The 21,172-nt window shown below is 36.1% G+C and overlaps 1 protein-coding gene across 4 annotated transcripts in view; it reads right to left on the bottom strand.

The window, feature by feature from the left end:
* Positions 1-21,172, bottom strand: part of LOC115211025 (CAD protein) — a 103,133-nt gene that overhangs the window by 55,570 nt on the left and 26,391 nt on the right. For all 4 annotated transcript variants that reach the window (XM_029779873.2, XM_029779875.2, XM_029779874.2 and 1 more), the window contains exons 6-12: positions 15,915-16,086; positions 14,693-14,878; positions 13,951-14,052; positions 12,646-12,784; positions 10,210-10,341; positions 6,274-6,507; positions 3,646-3,867 (exon numbers count right to left, since the gene is read on the bottom strand). In XM_029779873.2, coding sequence (XP_029635733.1) covers positions 3,646-3,867; positions 6,274-6,507; positions 10,210-10,341; positions 12,646-12,784; positions 13,951-14,052; positions 14,693-14,878; positions 15,915-16,086 — 1,187 coding nt within the window. The remainder of the gene's footprint in view (positions 1-3,645; positions 3,868-6,273; positions 6,508-10,209; positions 10,342-12,645; positions 12,785-13,950; positions 14,053-14,692; positions 14,879-15,914; positions 16,087-21,172) is intronic.

The raw sequence follows: 21,172 nt of genomic DNA, 5'->3' as shown, positions 1-21,172 counted from the left end.
AGAGAGAGAGAGAGAGGAGGGAGAGAGAGAGAAGAGAAGAGAGGGAGAGAGAGAAGAGAAGAGAGAGAAAGACGAGAGAGAGAGAGAAGAAGAGAGAGAGAAGAGAGAGAGAGAGAGAGGAGGGAGAGAGAGAAGAGAGAGAGAGGAGGGAGAGAGAGGAGGGAGAGAGAGGAGGGAGAGAGAGAGAGAGAGTAGAGATGAAGTGCAAGCTAGAGATAGACTTGAGAAAAAGAGATTTTTAAGAAGTCAATAGAGCCACTGAATTTAATATTTCAGAATGTTATTACTCATTTTTGAGTGAAGTTGTTGAATTTCAACCTAACTACTTTTGAAAAAAAAAAATTAAGTTGGAATTTTGGGGGGAGTGATCTTTTTTTCTTGTATTTGTTTCAGTCATGCTGGAGCACAGCCTTTAGTCAAACAAATCAACCCCAGGACTTATTCTTTGTAAGCCTAATACTTATTCTATCAGTCTCTCTTGCTGAACTGCTAAGTGACGGGGATGTAAACACACCAGCATCGGTTGTCAAGCAATGTTGGGGGGACAAACACAGACACACAAACAAATACATATACACACACACACACACACACATATATACGACGGGCCTCTTTCAGTTTCCATCTACCAAATCCACTCACAAGGCTTTGGTCGGCCCGAGACTATAGTAGAAGACACTTGCTCAAGGTGCCACGCAGTGGGACTGAACCAGGAACCATGTGGTTCTTAAGCAAGCTACTTACCACACAGCCACTCCTGTGCCTTAAGTAAAAATTTTTTTTATCCTACTTGTCCTTGAAAGTGTAGAGCAGTAAATATGGAATGTGAATATCACCTCAACTTTATGCTCAGATAGTGACAGGTGAAGCCAATGAATGCCAACATCTTCTCACATAATAAGTTTCTGTACAGTTTTCTGCTCACAAGCTATTAGTTTGCCTGGGACTACAACAGATGACATTTGCCCAATGTCACACAGTGGGATTGAACCTCAAACTACATAACTGTGAAGCAAGCCTGTTACCACTGAGTGTGTGTGTGTGAGAAAGAGAGAGTAGAAATGAAGAGGAAGTGCAAGCTAGAGATAGACTTGAGAAAAAGAGACTTTTAAGAAGTCAATAGAGCCACTGAATTTAATATTTCAGAATGTTATTACTCATTTTTGAGTGAAGTTGTTGAATTTCAACCTAACTACTTTTGAAAAAGAAAAAAATTAAGTTGAAATTTTGGGGGGAGTGATCTTTTTTTTCTTTTATTCTTGTATTTGTTTCAGTCATTTGACTGCGGTCATGCTGGAGCACAGCCTTTAGTCAAACAAATCAACCCCAGGACTTATTCTTTGTAAGCCTAATACTTATTCTATCAGTCTCTCTTGCTGAACTGCTAAGTGACAGGGATGTAAACACACCAGCATCGGTTGTCAAGCAATGTTGGGGGGACAAACACAGACACACAAACATATACATATATATATATATATATATATATACACACACACACACACACATATATACGACGGGCCTCTTTCAGTTTCTGTCTACCAAATCCACTCACAAGGCTTTGGTCGGCCCGAGACTATAGTAGAAGACACTTGCCCAAGGTGCCACGCAGTGGGACTGAACCTGGAACCATGTGGTTGGTAAGCAAGCTACTTACCACACAGTTACTCCTGCGCCTGTTGATGAAAAACTTAGCGAAAATGTAGTCTGCTGTTAATTCAGTGAACACATGATATCCCTTATATAAACTACCTAGTCATAAGATATTGGTAGTAGTGGTGCTGAAATGGTTAGGAAAAAATTTGATTTTAGTTATACTCAGCCTATAAAAAAAACAACTTTTTTTTTGTTGTACTCTGATAAGTATAATTTATATATATATATAAGCAAGAAAACTCAGATCCCGTTTCTAAAATTAGCTACCATTTCCTGCCACTCCCACTGCACACGCTATTTGCTTAACTTAAGCTACAAGTCATAAACTGGCAAGATGCCCATGCTGGTTAGTTACATAACGTTATATCTGGCAGTCCAGCACTTTTAAATAATTTTAAGTTACCAACTACAGCATCATTCAGCCTCCCACTTACACAATTCTCAGTGATCAAATTTAATACACACTTACTGACTCAGATGGCAAAAAACTGCCAATACCAGCCCATACATTACTCACAATTTGTTATTCAATACCATACATTATGTGAACTGTCCCTACCTACTCTTCAAATGGATAATTGAATAAGAACAGGAAGGTTGCATAAGTTAACAAACAGGATAAGGTACAAGTGAATTGAGAAAATAAGTAACAATGTTGTGAGCTAATGTATGCAAGAGGATGAAATATAGTATTTCAATCAGATATTAAAATAAGATAGGTTTTGTGACACTGAAACAGGCATATTTGGCAGTATCTATTACATTTGATAATACCTAATACATATTTGGTTACATCTATTATGCATATTTTTTTTACTTGTTTCAGTCATTTGACTAGCCATGCTGGGGTACAACCTTGAAGGGTTTTAGTTGAACACACCAACTCCAGGACTTTTTTAAAGCCTAGCGTTTCTTCTATTGGTCTCCTTTGCCAAACCACTAAGTTATGGGAACGTAAACACACCAACACTGGTTGTCAAGTGGTGGTGACACACATACGACAGGCTTCTATCAGTTTCCATCAACCAAATTGACTCACAAGTATCTGGCTGGCCGTAGGCCACAGTAGAAGACACTTGCCTAAGGTGCCATGCAGTGAGACTGAACCTGGAACAAGGTTGTTAGGAAGCAAACTACTTACCACACAGCCATAATGTCTATGTTTAATGATACTTTATGGTGAGTTTTAGTAACGTGTTACAAAGAGGTTCAATGATTGTTTGTAAAACAGGTAGTGAAAACTAAATGTATACTCATTAAAATGGACATAAGTGTCTGATGTACAAGTAGATATGGATTAAACAGATTTGTATAATAATCAGTTCAACGTTTTCTTAGAGCATTAGCTTTATCACAGTTAGCAACATATATCAAATATATTGGTTTATGTTTTTACTATGATACCTCATTGCTATGAACTTAAAATCCTGCCAAGTTAGTATTTTGCTATCAACCCCTTGGCAAGTAACACAATAGATTTACTGCAATCAAAGACCTTGATATGCACAGTCCTGTTGCCATAAAATTGTATTTCATATTACATGCAATATTTAACAATACTTGACATATATATTATTGCTTATCATGCACAAATTAAAAACAATCTCTATAAAATAATAGCTAATATAAATGTTGGTCGGTTATTTCTCTAGTTATGCCTTACAATGTACAGAGAGTAGGTACAGAATATCTTATGGCTTACTGAAAAACACTTTAAGCACCCAGAAATTTGTTAAATTGTAATTATTATATGTATACCCTATTTCCTGATATCACCCTAGTAGCAAAAGTATACTTCTAAAGTTGTTAGTCACATGATAAGTAACACTAATATCAAATACTTGGTTTGAAATGCAACAAAATTCTGCTGAGAATTAGAAAAATATCAATGCAGAGCAACATAATAACCTTAACCAATACCAAATTAGGATATTTAAACCTGAATTAAAGCAAAATACTTTAAAAAGGGTAAAGAATAAATCAACTTACTGTAATGCAGTTGTTGTAGGCATCACGTACAACTTCATATTCCACTTCCTTCCAACCTTTCAATGATTTATCAATGAGGACTTGACTGGTATGTTTAAAAGCAGTGTTAGCCAATGCATATAACTCATCTCTGTTAGTAGCAAAACCCGAACACAACCCACCCAATGCATAGGCAGCGCGTAACATTACAGGGTAGCCAATTCGATCAGCAGCTTCAGTAGCCTGAAACAGATTCAGATAAATAAAATCAAATACAAAAACAATGATATTTAATACACAAAATCTAGGTACTGGTCTACATGATTATAAATTCAATTCTTGGTTCAATGAAGCTTTTTGAGTTGTATCACTGCATAAAATATCCAATTTTTTGTATCAACTTGCCAAACTGACAATAGGTCCACCTCACATTTTATAGGTGAATGGCTGGATAGTGTTAGACAAGCTGTGAAAGTAGTTGCTTACCAAAAGATGGCTGTAAACTCCCTCTTGCGGCCAAGTAACTTGGACATCCTCTTCCAGCTTAAGGAAGATACATTGCAATGTACTTTAGAACTGACTCATCAATCACGAAGATCATACTGTGTATTACTTGCAAGGTCATGGATCCATACCACCAAGGAAAAAGCCTCAGCAAGGATTTTATAGAAAACTAGTAGTTATCCATGCATGCAAGTTTCCTATTTCCACACCACCAATCTTGTTCAAATGAAAAGGACCAACTGCTTGTCCACCTTCCTAGACTTTTTAACAAGTCCATCATCTACCTACTATAGACTGGTACTTATTTATTGACCTCCAAAAGGATGAAAGACAAGCTTGACCTCAATATGATTTGAGAATAGAGTGCAGAGAACTGAATCAACATATCACAAAGAATCCTATCTGAAGTGCAAATAAACATGACAAATACAGTTTATTCTATATTTGTTTGTTAAACCAGCAATTTAATCAATATCAAAATTATTTGATGATGACCCAGGATTTCATACCAAAGAGACTGGTATATTAATAGAGCAAAGAAGCTATCATGAAATAGTACTCAAATATAGCCTTAAGTTGTGAACTGGCTCTGTTTCTTAACTTCCTGGTTTAATTGATAAACCGGTTGACATTTTTAAGATTGTAGCTCTGTTAATGCTCCCTTAATTTTTCAGATATACATAAAAAAAAATCTGCTTCACTTTTCAGCTAGTTTTGAAACAGCAAAATAGTTGAATCTTTATAACAGATTCATATACCCATGTGTACGTGCGCACACGCACACACACACAAGCATGTGTGTATCTGTATCATCTAAAATGAAAGTATTATGTAAGCAAGTTTAAAACTAAAGTGAAAGTAAAATGCTATAGTAGTGTGATAAGCATTTCAATTGGCTACTCTGTCACAATATATATTGTTTGGAACCGTGCTACTCGGACATTAGCATGAAAGCGAACATACACAAACTAATTATTACATTCAGATCTCTCTCTCTCTCACATACACACAGTGCTACATGACTGTAGCCACTCAGCTGAAACATGAAAGAAAAAAATATGTATACACACACACATTCATATCTATATCTTTATGTCTATACATATATACTTTGTTTTAACCTTGTGCCAGCTATAGATTGTATAACAAACATAAAAGCAGATTTCACCAAACACCTATTAATTATTCATGAACATTCAACTGGTATTCATGTCACGTGACTTATGTAACCAAAACTAACATCTAATACAGAATAAGATTTAAATTTTTTATTGTATATCTACAAAATCTTCAACTCAGTTTGATTACAGTCAATACTCATGGTAAGTAGAAAATATTTTCACATTTTGCCTCTTCTATAGAATAAACACACTTCATTTAGTCTGCATTACCTCTTTTATACAAGACAGAAAAAAAAAAAAACCCCACAAAATAATCAAGTCATTTCTAACTACAACTGGCTTAGAAAGGACTTGCTTTCGAGTTACTTATTCTCTAATATTTTCCTACCAATATCTGCAAATATAATTTAATACGAATTGTAGTCTTATGTCTCACAGAGCACATGCTGGTTTTGAAAATTTAGAGCTTTATCTTTAAGGTTTTTTTGGATCAAATATGGACTGGACATTGATAAGAGAGTAAATTTATTTATTCTGAAAGCCAATTTTTATAGCACCATGTAGTTTTTAACAGACATCTTTGTTGTAAGTAGTCGGCCCAGGTCTTGAAGTAACACTGAAGTTGTAGTTTCTACCTCTCTTTCCAAAGCCAGTCTGCTATGAGGACTGCCCTTCATCCTGTAACTAAGCCATAAAGACCAAAAAATATGTCTTTAACTCTTCTATTATTCTATATACATCTAGACAGTAAATTTCAACTTGAAAATTAGGAGGATGAGGAAAAATTTTAATGTATAAAGAATCTCCAGACAGATAAGGAACTGACAGGATGTTAATTTTTGAAAATTAACTTCATTAATGACTGTTCCTACATATTGGCAAGTAAATTGACAATTCTGAAGATAAGATCTCTAAAGACAATGGAATACTGGCCTGCAATATACTATCTTCTAATTAATCCACCAGTATCACAGCAACTTCAAACCTCACTAACCAATGATTATTATTTTGGTATTCAACTTACCGCTTCTACAGTGTAAGCTGCTTCACTTGGTGGTACTTGTTCATTAATCTCTGCCATGTTGTCAGCAAAGATTTTCCTGTCTTCAGTTCTCTCAATGGAATGTACTTGAGTGCCCAAAACTTTGACACCATATTTCTCAAATACACCCAGCTTGGTCAACTCAAAACCACAGTTCAGAGCAGTTTGACCTCCAAATGTTAGAAGGACGCCATCAGGCCTTTCATTTTTAATCACCTATAATGAAAGAAAAGATATATCACTAGTATTTAGACAACTGCATATTCTTCAGATCAAATCTGAAACAAAGCCGTATTAAATAAACAATAACAAACAACTACTATAATTAATTTTTCTGATGGATCTGCCATGAGATTTGTAAGAAAACACATATTTTATCAACAAAGACAGCAACTGAACTCAGAACAAAAAGGTATTTAGCCTGGTATATTATTACTTCAGCTGAATCTCCTAACCAAATATATACATATTAAAAAAAAGAGAAAAGAATACTGGAGAGTTGAGTTCTGATTTCAGTCAAGATGGCATATATAACAGGTGGATAAACAGTTTCTCTTGATAAGACTCTATTGCCGCACTTTAGCAATCAGTTAACAAGAGATAGCTAAACAGACTGGAACATCACGAAGATTGTCTTCCTTTCCTAAGACTACTCTGACTGAGCTGAACAGAACTGAGTGTTCCAACAATGACAATCCAATTTTATTTTCATACAAACTATATCTAGAGCTATACTATTCAATATGTTCTGCCTTGCTTAGGGTTTCATTTGATGGAAGATTGAGCCACAAATTCTGGCAAGAGACACACTCGACTAAGTTAATTTGGCAGATGCCATCCCTCTTAAAGCTATGTATATCAGAACATTTCAACTCAAATGCTTGCCTAATTCCCAGCACTATAAAAGTAAGCCATACCTGTCTTATGTTATTTATGTACAGGTAATTAACTGCTAACTACAGTTCTAGATAGTTATAAAATTTTCAGTTAACGATAAACTTTGACATGCCAAGTTTGTGATTCACTGATGAGGGTATCATAAGATGGAAACATGTACAGGATTGTTTTGTCTACATGTAAAAATAGAACATTAGTCACTGAGTAACATTGTATTTTTTTTATCACATGATAAACTTTTAAATAGGCGTAGGAGTGGCTGTGTGGTAAGTAGCTTGCTTACCAACCACACGGTACTGGGTTCAGTCCCACTACGTGCCACCTTGGCAAAGTGTCTTCTACTATAGCCTCGGGCCGACCAAAGCCTTGTGAGTGGATTTGGTAGAGGGAAACTGAAAGAAGCCTGCCGTATGCATGTATGTGTATATATATATATATATATATATATATGGTGTGTGAATTTGTCTCCCCAACAACGCTTGACAACCAATGCTGGTGTGTTTACGTCCTCGTAACTTAGCGGTTCGGCAAAAGAGACCGATAGAATAAGTACTAGCCTTACAAAGAATAAGTCATGGGGTCGATTTGCTCGACTAAAAGGCAGTGCTCCAGCATGGCCACAGTCAAATGACTGAAACAAATAAAAGAGTAAATGCTTTTTAAATGATAGCCAAAAGATATATATATATATATAAAAACTAGAACCTGACATTTCCTATACACTGACCCAGTTTTACTGGTTGATGCAATAACTATTTACCTTCCTGGTTTAAAGAGTTACGAGGAAATTAATAAATTAATGCACAATAATTTTCTTTATTGATTTATCAGGATTGCCAACAGTTTTATTAATGACAACATAAATATTAACAATGAAGTGAATAAATGTATATACACAAAACTGAAGCATTTGAACAATCAGATACTTTAACACCTCGGTTAAAAATATTAGTCCACGCCTGTTTTTTAATGAGGTAATAATTTCACCATGCTCAGATATGCTTTCATGGAAGATTGGAAACAAGACACCACTTGCAAGACAGTGATACTCACAACTACAACCTGATGCCAAGGCAAGAAGACAGTAAAACCAACACACACACACACACACCCACATATACATATATTCTTTTATTTGTTTGTCATTTGACTGCAGCCACGCTGGAGAACCACTTTTAGTCAAAGAAATCAACCCGAGGATTTATTCTTTGTAAGCCTAGTACTTATTCTATTGGATTCTTTTGCCGAACAGCTAAGTTACAGGAATGTAAACACACCAATATCGGTTGTCAAGCAATGGTGGGGGAACAACCACAGATACATACATACATACATATATATATATATATATATATATATATATATATATATATGTGACCTCGTGAAGACTACCTGCAATTTTTTTTCCTCTGTCCTCCCGTCTCGGGATCTTTCTTTCTCCTATGTTTCCGACGAAGAGTTCCGCTCGAAACGTCATACCCTCCTTCTTCCATTTTCCTGAGCGCCTAATAATAATAATACTGTAATTGTTCCACGTGTTGTTGTTTTTTCTGTTTTCCCGTTTGGATTAACCTATATATATATATATATATATATATATATATATATATATATATATACACACACACAACAGGCTTCTTTCAGTTTCCGTCTACCAAATCCACTCACAAGTCTTTGGTCGGCACGAGGCTATAGTAGAAGGCACTTGCCCAAAGTGCCACACAGTGGGACTGAACCCGGAACCATGTGGTCAGTAAGCAAGCTACTTACCACACAGCCACTCCTGTGCCTATCTATCTTTATATATATATACATACACACACACACACTCAAACACAATCATCATAATCTAACATCTGCCTTCCATGATTCTATGGGTTAAAATTTTGAAGTTAACGTTCATTTATGTACTCCATGCTGCAATCGCTATATCATCATCATCGTTTAACGTCTGTTTTCCATGCTAGCATAGGTTGGACGGTGCATGGGTTGAATTAGAAACAAGTCCTTGGTACAGTATTGTATACTTGAGAAAATGAATGGCTCTTCTGATAATTTTTTCACTTTAAAAATTAGATGTTTGTAAGTCATTAGGTATTCACAAATCGTGACCGTTTTGAAACGGTCACAATTTGTAAACACCTAATGACTTATAAATATCTAATTACTTAAGTGGAACAATTATCAGAAAAGCCACTCCTATTCGTTTTTCAAACACATACACACACACACAGAGTGAGGGCACATGGCTTAGTGGTTAGGGAGTTGTACTCACGTTCTGGTGATTGTGATTTTAACTCCTAGACCAGGTAGTGTATTGTGTTCCTGAGCAAAACACTTCATTTCAAGTTGCTCTGTAATCACTTCAATACCTGACATGTAACACAGTGCACCTGCTCAGACAGTATTGATCTGATAGTAAAAGTGAGCTAATGTGCACCATGAACATTTGAACACTATAAACAAATGATTTGTCAAGTCATTCGTCAAAAGCTGAATGCTCATATGTTGTCTACAACAGGAGTCCGTCGTATACATATTTATAGACATATATGCACATATATACATGCATATTCACGGAGGCATGTTTATTAACATTTTTGAGAAAGATCACTGTAATCATTGCTATCAACAACTTCAAGTCAACAATTTCTTGCTTTGAAGGTAAGTGAGATATGTTATCCTTTTGCCGGGAAAAGAATTAAGGGTTAGTGACAGGAAGAGCAAATGTACAAACATGAAAAAAAAAAAAGTTTAATATTTAATTTTATACTTATGCAGGTATGTATGAATGAATGAATGAATGAAAGTATGTATGTATGTGAGATTTCACCTGCATTTAGCATCTTGATCACCCCTACTCCATTTGATTTAATTTTCCCCTCTAGTAGCATGACCAGAGTGTGAATTTATTATCTTTTAAGATCATTTTCCTGCTGATTAGTAATAGATCACAAGTAAAAATGTGTGTATGTATATATATATATATAAATGAACAAATTAACAGCACAAAGAACTTACATCTGTGACATAGTCTGCAGTGATAGGGAGGAAATACACTTTATCAGCCAACCACTTTGATGTCTGTACTGTAGCAATGTTGGGATTAATTAGAATTATCTGAATACCTTCTTCAGTTAAAGCTTTGATAGCCTGCAAAAAAACAGAAACATATATACTGATTAGACTCATGGCTTGGTTGACTGATTGAGCAATTGTTGACATGCTGTTATCTGTCAAAAGTTCAACTTTTACTGCAGTCAAACCATTCTGTTGTGGCATAAGGCAAGCTGTGCACAACTCTGCTGGTTTGAGGTTCCACTCCTACTTAAAAGACAATAGGGTGTGATTTTGAAAGAGATGGCGAATTGCCAGCAATTACTAGAATCTGAGTGACCACATAAAAACTTTGTTAGCTTGGTCACTTCACTGTTCAAGTGGTTAGAAGTAAGATGACCCAACGAAAAGTAATTGCTCTAAATCAATAGAAAAAACTCGCAATCATTATCATCAAATTTTTAATTAATTTTATTTATTTCAACATTCTTTATGTATATTGCCATTTAAAATTTCTGAACAAAGCTAATTGTTCTAAAGATAAGAAATGCATAAATTTTCATAAAAAAGAATAAAGAATATTTAATCTCTCACTTGTCCCAGCACGAACAAAGGACTGTAAAATAAAAATTAAAAAAATAAATGAGATAGAGTAGTTAAAGGAGCCAGGAGCTTGTTTTTGACAAAGGATAAATAGATTTTTAAAATAGTTTGTGGCAGATTTGTTTGCAAATTTAGATAGTTGATACTCACACATATCTTTATGGTTCAAAATCCACATCATGTGTTTTTCCATATTTACATGGACCAGACAAATGTACCATATGGAATACCACTTATCTCAGTCTTGTGACAGATCATTCATATGGCCCAGCATCCTGAAATATGACTTATTTTTCCATGTCTTCAGCATTTTGTACCTAGTACTCACTAATTCAGAAAGTAAAGGTAGTTTATCTTGCACTACCATGTCTATGAAAACAGAGTCCTCTTGATAACAATAATTTCTAAAATTGATACAAGGCCTTAAGTTTGAAAGAAGTGTAAGTAGATTGGGTCAATCCCATCCATATCTGACAGGGGAAGTTGGATAAGTCAAACAGTGAGTTAATGTCCTACTGCTTTATCATCTAACACAGCAATGGAAAAAAACTGCCAATCTCTTTTATTGTATATAGCATTTTTATTTTTAACATGGTTTTTACAGATGGATACCTTTCCTATTGCAAACTATTTTACAGAATACACTGGGTGTATATCATTAGTAGTAATATATAATGATTTGGGTTGACATGTGCATAGCAAAGACTAGTTAGGACAAAAAGCCGAGTAGCAAACTTTGAATACACTTTTGCCCCCATTCACTCATTCCTTATATCCGAAACTTCCCGTCAAACTACCCATACAACACATATTCACACAGTTTCCTTCATTGAGATTTTCAAAGAGTTTAGGACAGCCTTATCTCTCAACAGCACAAATACTCAAGAGATCTAAGATGCTCAGAGAGGAGACTGGTGAGATTGATATGGTTGTTGCTCAGCTTGAAAATGTGGACTGACTGAAGTCCTGAAGGTTGTACATTTGGAGAGGAAGGGAAGTCAGGGCTAAGTGCTTAATGCACAGTGTGGGAAGTATAGTCAATACATAACAAAACTGCAGTACAAAGAGTAAAGTTTCTCTTTCAAGCAACCAAATACTTGAACCCTGATCATCTATTAACAAGCTACAAAGGTTATGTAAAGGCCCATACTATAGTACTGCTACCAGCACACTAATATCCAAGACCCCATTCAAAGAAAGTCATTCATCAACACACTACATTTACTAGTTTCTTCTCTCAGCCTTTTCTATAGTCACTAAAACCACTTCTGGTTCTCTTCCCACCAGACCTATTTGTCTTTCTTTGTCTTGTAATCCCATTTTTCTCACTTCCTACACTATATATTAAACACAAATGCTTGTCCAGGATGTACGCAATCTTCTGGATTTTACTTTAGGTCTACCTGCATTCATGCTGAACATTAACATTAATCTCACCATTCTCCTCTCTGAGTATCTAACATTTTTTTAAATATAAAATCTCGTTGGCAGCTGGGAGATTTTATTTATGCATAAACATGCACACATCTATATAAAGAGCGCATATTTTTATAACACCCTCAAGCATAGATTCAATATGTCAGGTTTTCTCTCCTGTACAACGAAGTCAGCCATACATAGATATACTTATAACCAAGTCCAAACAATAAATACACTATAATAGCCATATATCATACACAGATTATGTTACACATCACATTTGAATTAAATGAGGAATAAATACAGCTGCTGCTCTAACACAGTACATTATACTAAATGTAAAATTAGATGTGAAATCACATCCTGAAACTGACTGACCTGTGAACCAGAGTAATCAAATTCTCCTGCTTGCCCAATAGACAGTCCACCTGAGCCAAGTAACAGAACCTTCCGGCAAGGAGGTACTGGGTTACAAACATAGTTTAACTTCTGCCGGATGCTCTCACGTATAGAGAACCTGTGTGAAAAGAACAGATGAAAGTATTATGCAAAATTATTATAAACAGTTTTCTACAAAATTTGGTTGGGGAGAGATGATCAAAATAGAATCTGGTATGTGTGTGTGGACCAGCACAGAATTTGGTAGTTGAAGGTAGAGGATTTTTAGGTGGGGATCAACATATAATTTGGTGTTTTCTCCATTACAGTGTAAATAAAAGGCACAAATTAATCTAAACAACCAAACTCAAGTAACAACAACACTAAGTACCAGCTCTTAAGGGACCTGGGAAGCAACTTTATTTTATCAGGAAGTTGTAAAAGACTGAGTCAAAAGGTATTGAACTAATAACTGAAGAGTAAATATTCACCTCTACATCACTATGAAGTGTGCATAATTAATGCAAATATATCCTACCCCATGTCAACTCTGGTGTAGACAATGCAAAATAAGCATATATCTTCTGAGCTACAAAAGGGTATTTTATAAGAATCAACACCACATGAAATGAAACTATCTGGATAGGATACCAGCCTCTTTCAAGAAACCTTCTCAAATAATTTAGTACCAATTCCCAAGAGCTAGATGAAGTAAAATTTTCAATTAAAAGCATTCAACTAAACAACCACAATGAATTTGAACATATCCAATTGGCTATTTAATTTTCACCAACCATAAAAAGGACCAGGGGTGGGCAATCAGTTCATCACTGTAAACAGCAAGAACAAGTAATTCATAATCCCCAAGCTAAAGTCATATTTATATATTCTTAAAATTCTGCTGTGAGTAGTTGTGGTTGATTTCAAAGTAATCTTTTAATTCCAGTGATACTAAGCAAAATTTAACTCAGAATGAAATCAATGGAGTAAGCCGGGTATCCTTTTCTACTCTAGGAAGGGGCCAGTTGATTAGATCAACATCAGTATGCAACTAGTACTTTTCTAGTTCAAAGCTGCCATTTGCACCCAAACAATGCTGCAGGCTTAGTATTGTTAAAAACTAGTACAGAAACAAAATCAAGTATTATATTTATAAAATCAGTTTTCATCTTATCTAATTGCTCAAACCAGACATGAATGATTGAAGGTCACTTGCACACACATACAATCAATTGTTTGCAGGCACGCACTAACAAATACACATAAAGAGGAGACAATGAACAGTCAAAATTATTTTTCCCTTACTTGATATGTCCAGCTTTCATTGCACGTACTTGATCCACAAATACATCAAACAGGAACTCCAAATCTTCAGGACCAGCAGTGTGTTCGGGATGAAACTGAACACTGCAATAAGAGCAAAATTAATAATAATAGAAAAAAAAACAAGATTTAACACATTAATGAAATAGTAAATCAAAATCCTCATTTGTAGGACACTAATATTCTATAGTCCTTTACATTGGTTTATCCATGTTGGTATGACTAGATCAAATTACTGTGGCTTTTAACAACTTAGGTGAGTTAAATTAATTACCAATTCAGATACATTGATAGTTGTAAATAACCAAGCAGGCATTTTAAAGTTCATCTCGTCTACACTGTCACACATGTGCGTATGTGAGGGTGTTGAAAATAGTTTGTCAATACAGTTAGATAAATAGTGTTCAGCATGTTGTCATCATGTCCTAAACAATCAATTTCCTTTAAATTAAACTATCTGTGGAAAAAAAAAAACACATTGAAGTAATGTTTAAGGTACACTAGATCTGAAAATGCTAGGATAGACATAGCTGGAATGATTCTGGTTATGAGTTTCACTTGGGACTATACAGCAGCAACAAACCATGAGCCTCTATGCTAGAAACAGCAGCTAAATCTCACACAAATCCGTTTAAAAAAAGAGGAAGGACATATTGGATGGCATAGACCGATACACAAAAGTATAAAATGGCTAAACTACACCAAACCCAAAGCTGACTCTTACCTGAAAAAAGGTTTAGTATGATGAATGACACCTTCATTTGTTTGATCATTTTCATTAATGAACAATGGAGACCAGCCACCTGGCAATGTTTTAGCATCTACAGCAAAGCCATGGTTCTGAGTGGTGATGAAGCATCTACTGGTGTCCAAGTGAGTGCAAGGTTGATTGTGACCACGGTTACCATACCTGCATAAAAAATAAAAATATATTAAAATAAAGCACATGAGCAAATTAGCTACTGATTTCAAGAACAGTTTGGAGAGCCACATCAAAACTTGAAATTATTGCAAAATAAAAGCAGATTTGATTTATTTTCTTTACGGATCATCAAATTATTGATGTTAATCTCCTCAAGCAAGTTACATAATGAACAAACAGCACCATGTTTAGTAGAATTATCTTTAATGTCAAATCTAATCCTAGTAGAGCACAAATATTTGCTTGAATCTTAGCTTGCAGAAAACCGAGCTGCATGAAGGTTTTATGAATTTTAATTTGGAAGATTGTATAAAATATTCAACCTTCTTCTCCCCTTCATTCACCTTACATCTCTCTTACATACTTAGCTTCAATTGCTTTCTCAGTAACGTACAGACTATGCAACAACGCCACTCTTTCTGTTATCCTTACCTTATCAAAGCCCAAAACATTACTATGAACTCATCATCATCATCGTTTAACGTCCGCTTTCCATGCTGGCATGGGTTGGACAGTTTGGCTGAGGACTGGTGAGCCAGAGGCTGCACCAGGCTCAATCTGATCAGGTAAAGTTTCTACAGCTGGATGCCCTTGCGGCACTGGCAATGACCACGCTCGAATGTTGTTTTTCATGTGCCGGTAGGGTGATGCTGGCAACAACCATGCTCAAATGGTGTTTTTCATGTGTCACTGGCACAGGAGCTGATCCTTGGCCTTGACAACAATCATGCTCGGATGTGCTTTTAACATTCCACAGGCACAAGTGTCAATCAGACAGTACTGTCATCAGTCACATCAGCGATTTTGATTTGCTTACACTTGCTTCAATAGGTCTTCGCAAGCAAAGTTCATTGCCCAATGAATGAAGGGTACTCATAAGAGGACCGGTTACACCCACGTTCAGATGTGCTTTTAACATTCCACTGGCACAAACAGCTTTCTTTTCAACAGTACTTCAGATAAACAAATAAATGAATAAGTGGTACAAAACATTTTGATATACATGAAAGTACTATCAACCTACTTCATTTTATATGTTTTTGCTCCTATAGCAAGTGAGAGCAGTTGGTGTCCCAGACAGATTCCAAAGATAGGTTTACACTGTGGATCATCAATCACTCGCTTCAAGTTATTAATAGTGTCTGTGCAAAGCATTGGATCACCTGGGCCATTACTTATGAAGAGACCATCATACTCTGAAAACATAAATATGCAAGAGATTAAATGACTAAATACATAAATTTATAATAACATATGCACACACATGCAACAGCTGCAAAGGATGTTGAGCTATCAGACATGAAATCAAGAGTTCAAATCTTATGTAAAATTGTAATTTGGGTAAGTTCATATATTATGGGGAAAAGGCTCAAGCAAGCATAGAAAAGTGAACTTTAAAACAATGATGAACTGAAGAAAAGAAAATCTCAAATGAAAAGCATTAAACTTGCAAAATTTACTTTATGATTATCACTGATGCAGATAACTACTTTTGTGCCCTTTGCCTGTAGAATAAAATGAGTCTAGGATCACCTTGGAGTTCATATTTGTTACTTAGTGGTTTCATTAAATGAGTGAAAGAAAAATTCCCTTCTAAAACTGAAACACATCCAAAGTTGTCTACAGTACATCATCAAAAGCTAACTAGAAATATTTGTCCACATAATCAAAATGTTTAAAATAACATTGTAGCCATAGAATAATTACTGTATTTTCATTGCTATGCTATTTTTAGTTATGCATTATCATGATCAAAACTTTGGTGTCCACTTTTCCATGCCCACATGAGTTGGACAAAATTTTTTGAAGTTGGTTTCTCACAGTTAGATTCCCCCACCACCTAGTCAATCCGCCCTCATTTCCAAGTAAGGCAACGACTTCCACTAGTCACATGTTTTCACGAAAGACTGAGAGTGAAGGAGACTGTTTGCATGACAGTAACTCTTGTTTACAGCTATCATGTAATGTCAGAGCAAGGAGATAGTAACACACACACACACACACATTTATATAACAGGCTTCTTTCAGTTTCCATTTATCAAAACAACACTCACAAGGATTTGATCAATCTAGGGCTAAAGTAGAAGACACTTGCCTAAGGTGCCATGCAACAGATCTGAACCCAAATGCATGTGCTTGGGGGAAATGCCTGCACTAATAAGAGGCAGTAAAAACAAATAAATAAATAAATAAAAAGCAGTGGGAAAAATTTTATATGTTGGATGAGCAAAATAATCTCTTTCAAAATCAAGCTATAGTTGATGGAAGGCATCATCGAATCAAGCAATTCACCATGGACAGCTCAAGTACATGTGGTTCAAAGCAATACAAAAAAAAGACTAGTTATTGATTACTTAGCTACGATAAATAAGTTTACTTATCTAGATGAATTTACCTTGCTGAATCTAGATGAGTTAGTAAACAAGATCTCTAGTTACATAGTGCTTCTCATTGTGTACTGCTCCACAAAGACAATAAAATTTATACCACATTCAAGGAAAATGGATGTCTGTATCAGTTCACACGACTTCCTTATGGGTTAACGAATGGTGTTGCTTGTTTTCAGCGAATTATTTCATAAATCAAAATAAATTTTTAAAAAATCATGCATACTTAGATATTGCTAACACTGTCTAAAGAGGCAGTTGACACCATCAAAGACCTGACCCACAAATACGACCGCAATTTTAAATGCTGTAAAGATGTGAATTGACAATATGCCTTTTTCGATCGAAACAGATGCATCCAATGTGGTTATCGCCGCTACATTGAACCAGGATGGCTGACCGGCTGCCTTTTTCTTGCATACGCTCAACTCTTCCGAAAAGCACCATTCAGCCATTGAAAAAGAAGCTTATGCTATTTTTGAAGCAATAAAGAAATGGTACCACTTCCTCATGGGTTGCAGATTTACCTTGGTAATACCAAGAATCTGTGGGTTACAATTTTCAACACCCATCATCGAGATAAGACAAAGAACAAGAAGACTGAATGGTGGAAGTTAGAGCTTATGCCTTAACAGTACAACATACAGCATTGAGCAGCTTCATTAAATACTGCTGCCGACACTCTTTCAAGAGAAATTTGCTGTTACTTTTCACACAGACCTTTTTAAATTACATAAAAGGTTGTGTCACTCTGGAACTGCAATATGGTGCATTTTGTTCAAGTTTGTAATCTACCATATTCTGTAGACGATGTAAAAAATGTTATTTCCCAGTGTTCTACTTGCCAGAAATATAAACCACAATTCTATAGGCCTGAAAATCATGAGTTGATTCTTGCTATGCATCCATTTGACAGACTTGGCAAAGATTTTAATGGTCCTCTGCCATTGCCATCGTCTTCCTTAATATACATTTATTAATAGGTGTGGATGAATATTTGTGATTTCCTTTCGGTTTTGCCTGTAAGGATACTTCTTCCTCTACTGTTATTTCCTGTCTTACGTCTCTGTTTTCAATCTTCGGCCTTCTGGGATATATACATTCAGATAGAGGTTCATCGTTCATGTCGTTAGAACTAAAGTCATTTTTACACTCCAAAGGTGTCCCTATGAGTAGATCTACTCCATATCACCCAACAAGAAATGCTCAAAGCGAGTATTTGTTGGTTTAGTGTGAAAAACCGTTACATTGGGTTTAAAATCTAGAAACCTACCTGTTCGAGTGTGGGAAGTTGTCCTACCTGAAGTGTTACACTCACTTAGATCACTGTTATGCATCGCTACAAATTGTACTCCACATGAACGACTATTCTCACATCCACGAAAATCCATTAGTGGTACAAGCACACCTACGCGACTTACTAAACTTGGTAAAGTACTATTCAGAAAGTATATTCGTAATAAGGATGAACCTCTGGTTCAAGAAGTAGAACTACTGGAATCCAAACCATATTATGTTCATATCAAGTATCCAAGAGGATACAGTAGCCATTAAAGATCTGGCACCCTCAGGAATTGATATGAGCTCTGTTGAAACACCCACAGAGGCTTTTAACTTAGAGAGAACTCTTATACTTATAAACGATCCCATCATATTAGAAAATGAAGAAAATCTTGATGCCACCCTGTTAGAAAAACCTTCACCTGTTGCCAAACCCCTTCGGCGTTCACACCATGTAAGACCTCCAGACCGTTATGGACAGTCTTAAATTTTGAACTGTTTGTAAATTTTTTTTAGGCAGGGTGAATGTTGTGATTTTGCTGGATTTGAACCTATTAAGTGGAATGTTGTATCACTCTACATAGCAGATGAATATGTTCATTTATTTGACATTTATCAAGTGAACTCTTCCTTTGCCAAGTGTATTGGCTTGTGCCAGATGTTTACTCGTTTTAAAGAGTATTAACATTTTTTCTTCTAGTATACTTGTAAGTAAAAACCAAAGTTCATGGTCAGAACTGATGGTTTACTACTATATTGGTACAAACATACATTCACAGTTACTTGCATACATATTTACTGTTCACTACAATACTTTGGTTCACTAGAGCACTAATTACCACACTATGTAATTTGCCTTAACGAACTTCATATAGCCCTCTTCATGCAACAAAAAAAAAAAAAAAAAACAAAAAAATCAAGTTTCCCTCAAATCACACTACTATCTTAAAAAAAGGAAATGCACACTGAACAATATAATCTGACATACAAAAAGACAGTAAAGGCAATGCTACCGATATCATCTCACTTAGGCTGACCTGGAGCCAAACAACAAAAGCAAGCACAAGTATACATATACATAAATGAAAAGCTAGCACAAAGCCATACAAATACAAGCTAACAAACCCACATTATCTCCAAAGAAATTCTGTGTTAGTTAGTTAGTTAATTTGGCTCAAAAGCAAATAGCAAGGCCATGTAGGGGGACATGGAGTTAAGTACAGGGTGGTGTTCATGTAAAGAGTTCAGGCCACTTGAGGTCCAGGGAGGCTTTGAACAAAGCGGTCGTCGGCATCTTCACCATCTCGTCTGGCAGCTTGTTCCACGGATCCGCAACCCGGACGGAGAAAGCTCCTCTCCTTCGATTGAGATGAAATCGTCGCAGGTAGAGCTTTTCGGAATGACCCTGCAGCCGACGCTCTGGAGCAGGAGTGAAGAACAGCTCTTTCGAGAGGTTACACTTTCCGCTTATGATGTTGTGGGCGAGAATGAGATCACTACGGCGGCGGCGTTTTTCAAGAGAATAAAGGTCGAGCGTCCTCAGCCTTTCTTCGTAGGACAAATTTTTGAGACCATGAACCATGCGGGTAGCCAGCTTCTGGACTCTTTCGAGATGCTGTATGTCTTTGAGGAGATAAGGAAAAGAGGCTTGAATCCCATACTCCAATATGGGTCTCACCAGTGTGACATAGAGTGGTAGGAATATGGCTGCTGTGAGCATTCCGAATGACCGTCGAATCAAGAACAGAATTCCGCGTGCTTTGTTAGCAGCATGGACACACTGGGCCGAAGGCGAAAAGGAGGAATCCACCAAGATACCTAGGTCCTTTACCTGATCGGTCCTCTCCAGCAGCAGACGACCCGGCTCGAAATCAAGTTGAGTTGCAGGAGTAGAGCCGACAGGCAATACCTGTAAACAGAGCTAATATTTACCCACAAAATCTCCATTCATACCAAGGCATGCACTAATTGCTACATATTGTGCTGTCCTTTAGTAAACATTGCATGACAACAAACAGTTGGTTGTAGGATATTCCTAGTGTGCTGAACTCCTTGGCCATTTTTAATTATTTAATCAACAATCTCAATGCCACATACATACAAAAGAACAGTGATTGGAGTTACAAAGTTTCTTCACTAAAAATCTTCAGTCACAGGCCTCATACTGTGCTGTCTCAAACCCCTCTTTGCAATGTGCAACTTACACTTGAAAACCAGACAAGCTCTATATAGTAGTTCAGCCTGTTAGAAATAGGAGCTAAATCTTCAAACTGCATCTACTGTCTTAAATGATACTGGATTAATGTACAACAGGATACATTTCCAGAAAGAAAGATATAAGTCCAAATGGTCATGGCTGGAATGCCTCAAATCATAGGTCTAATTGATAACAGCTGCGTTGGAGTAACAAAATAACCCTTCCACCAGCCATTTCTTACTAATTGCACACTTTCTTTCAACAAACTACGTCTCACACAATCCATTATTTCTATATAAACACACACATATAAAGTTATATAGTATTGTTAAGAAGGCTATAGAGAAATGACACCTAATTGCATAATGTTGAAGTTTGCACTGCTGTGATGTAAAGTATAAAAATTAAAAAGAAAGA

This window comes from Octopus sinensis, linkage group LG4 (assembly GCF_006345805.1).
Source record: "Octopus sinensis linkage group LG4, ASM634580v1, whole genome shotgun sequence".
Taxonomy (NCBI): Eukaryota; Metazoa; Mollusca; class Cephalopoda; order Octopoda; family Octopodidae; genus Octopus; species Octopus sinensis.
The sequence above is the reverse complement of the archived record's forward strand: the minus strand, read 5'-3'. Positions and strand labels throughout refer to the sequence as shown.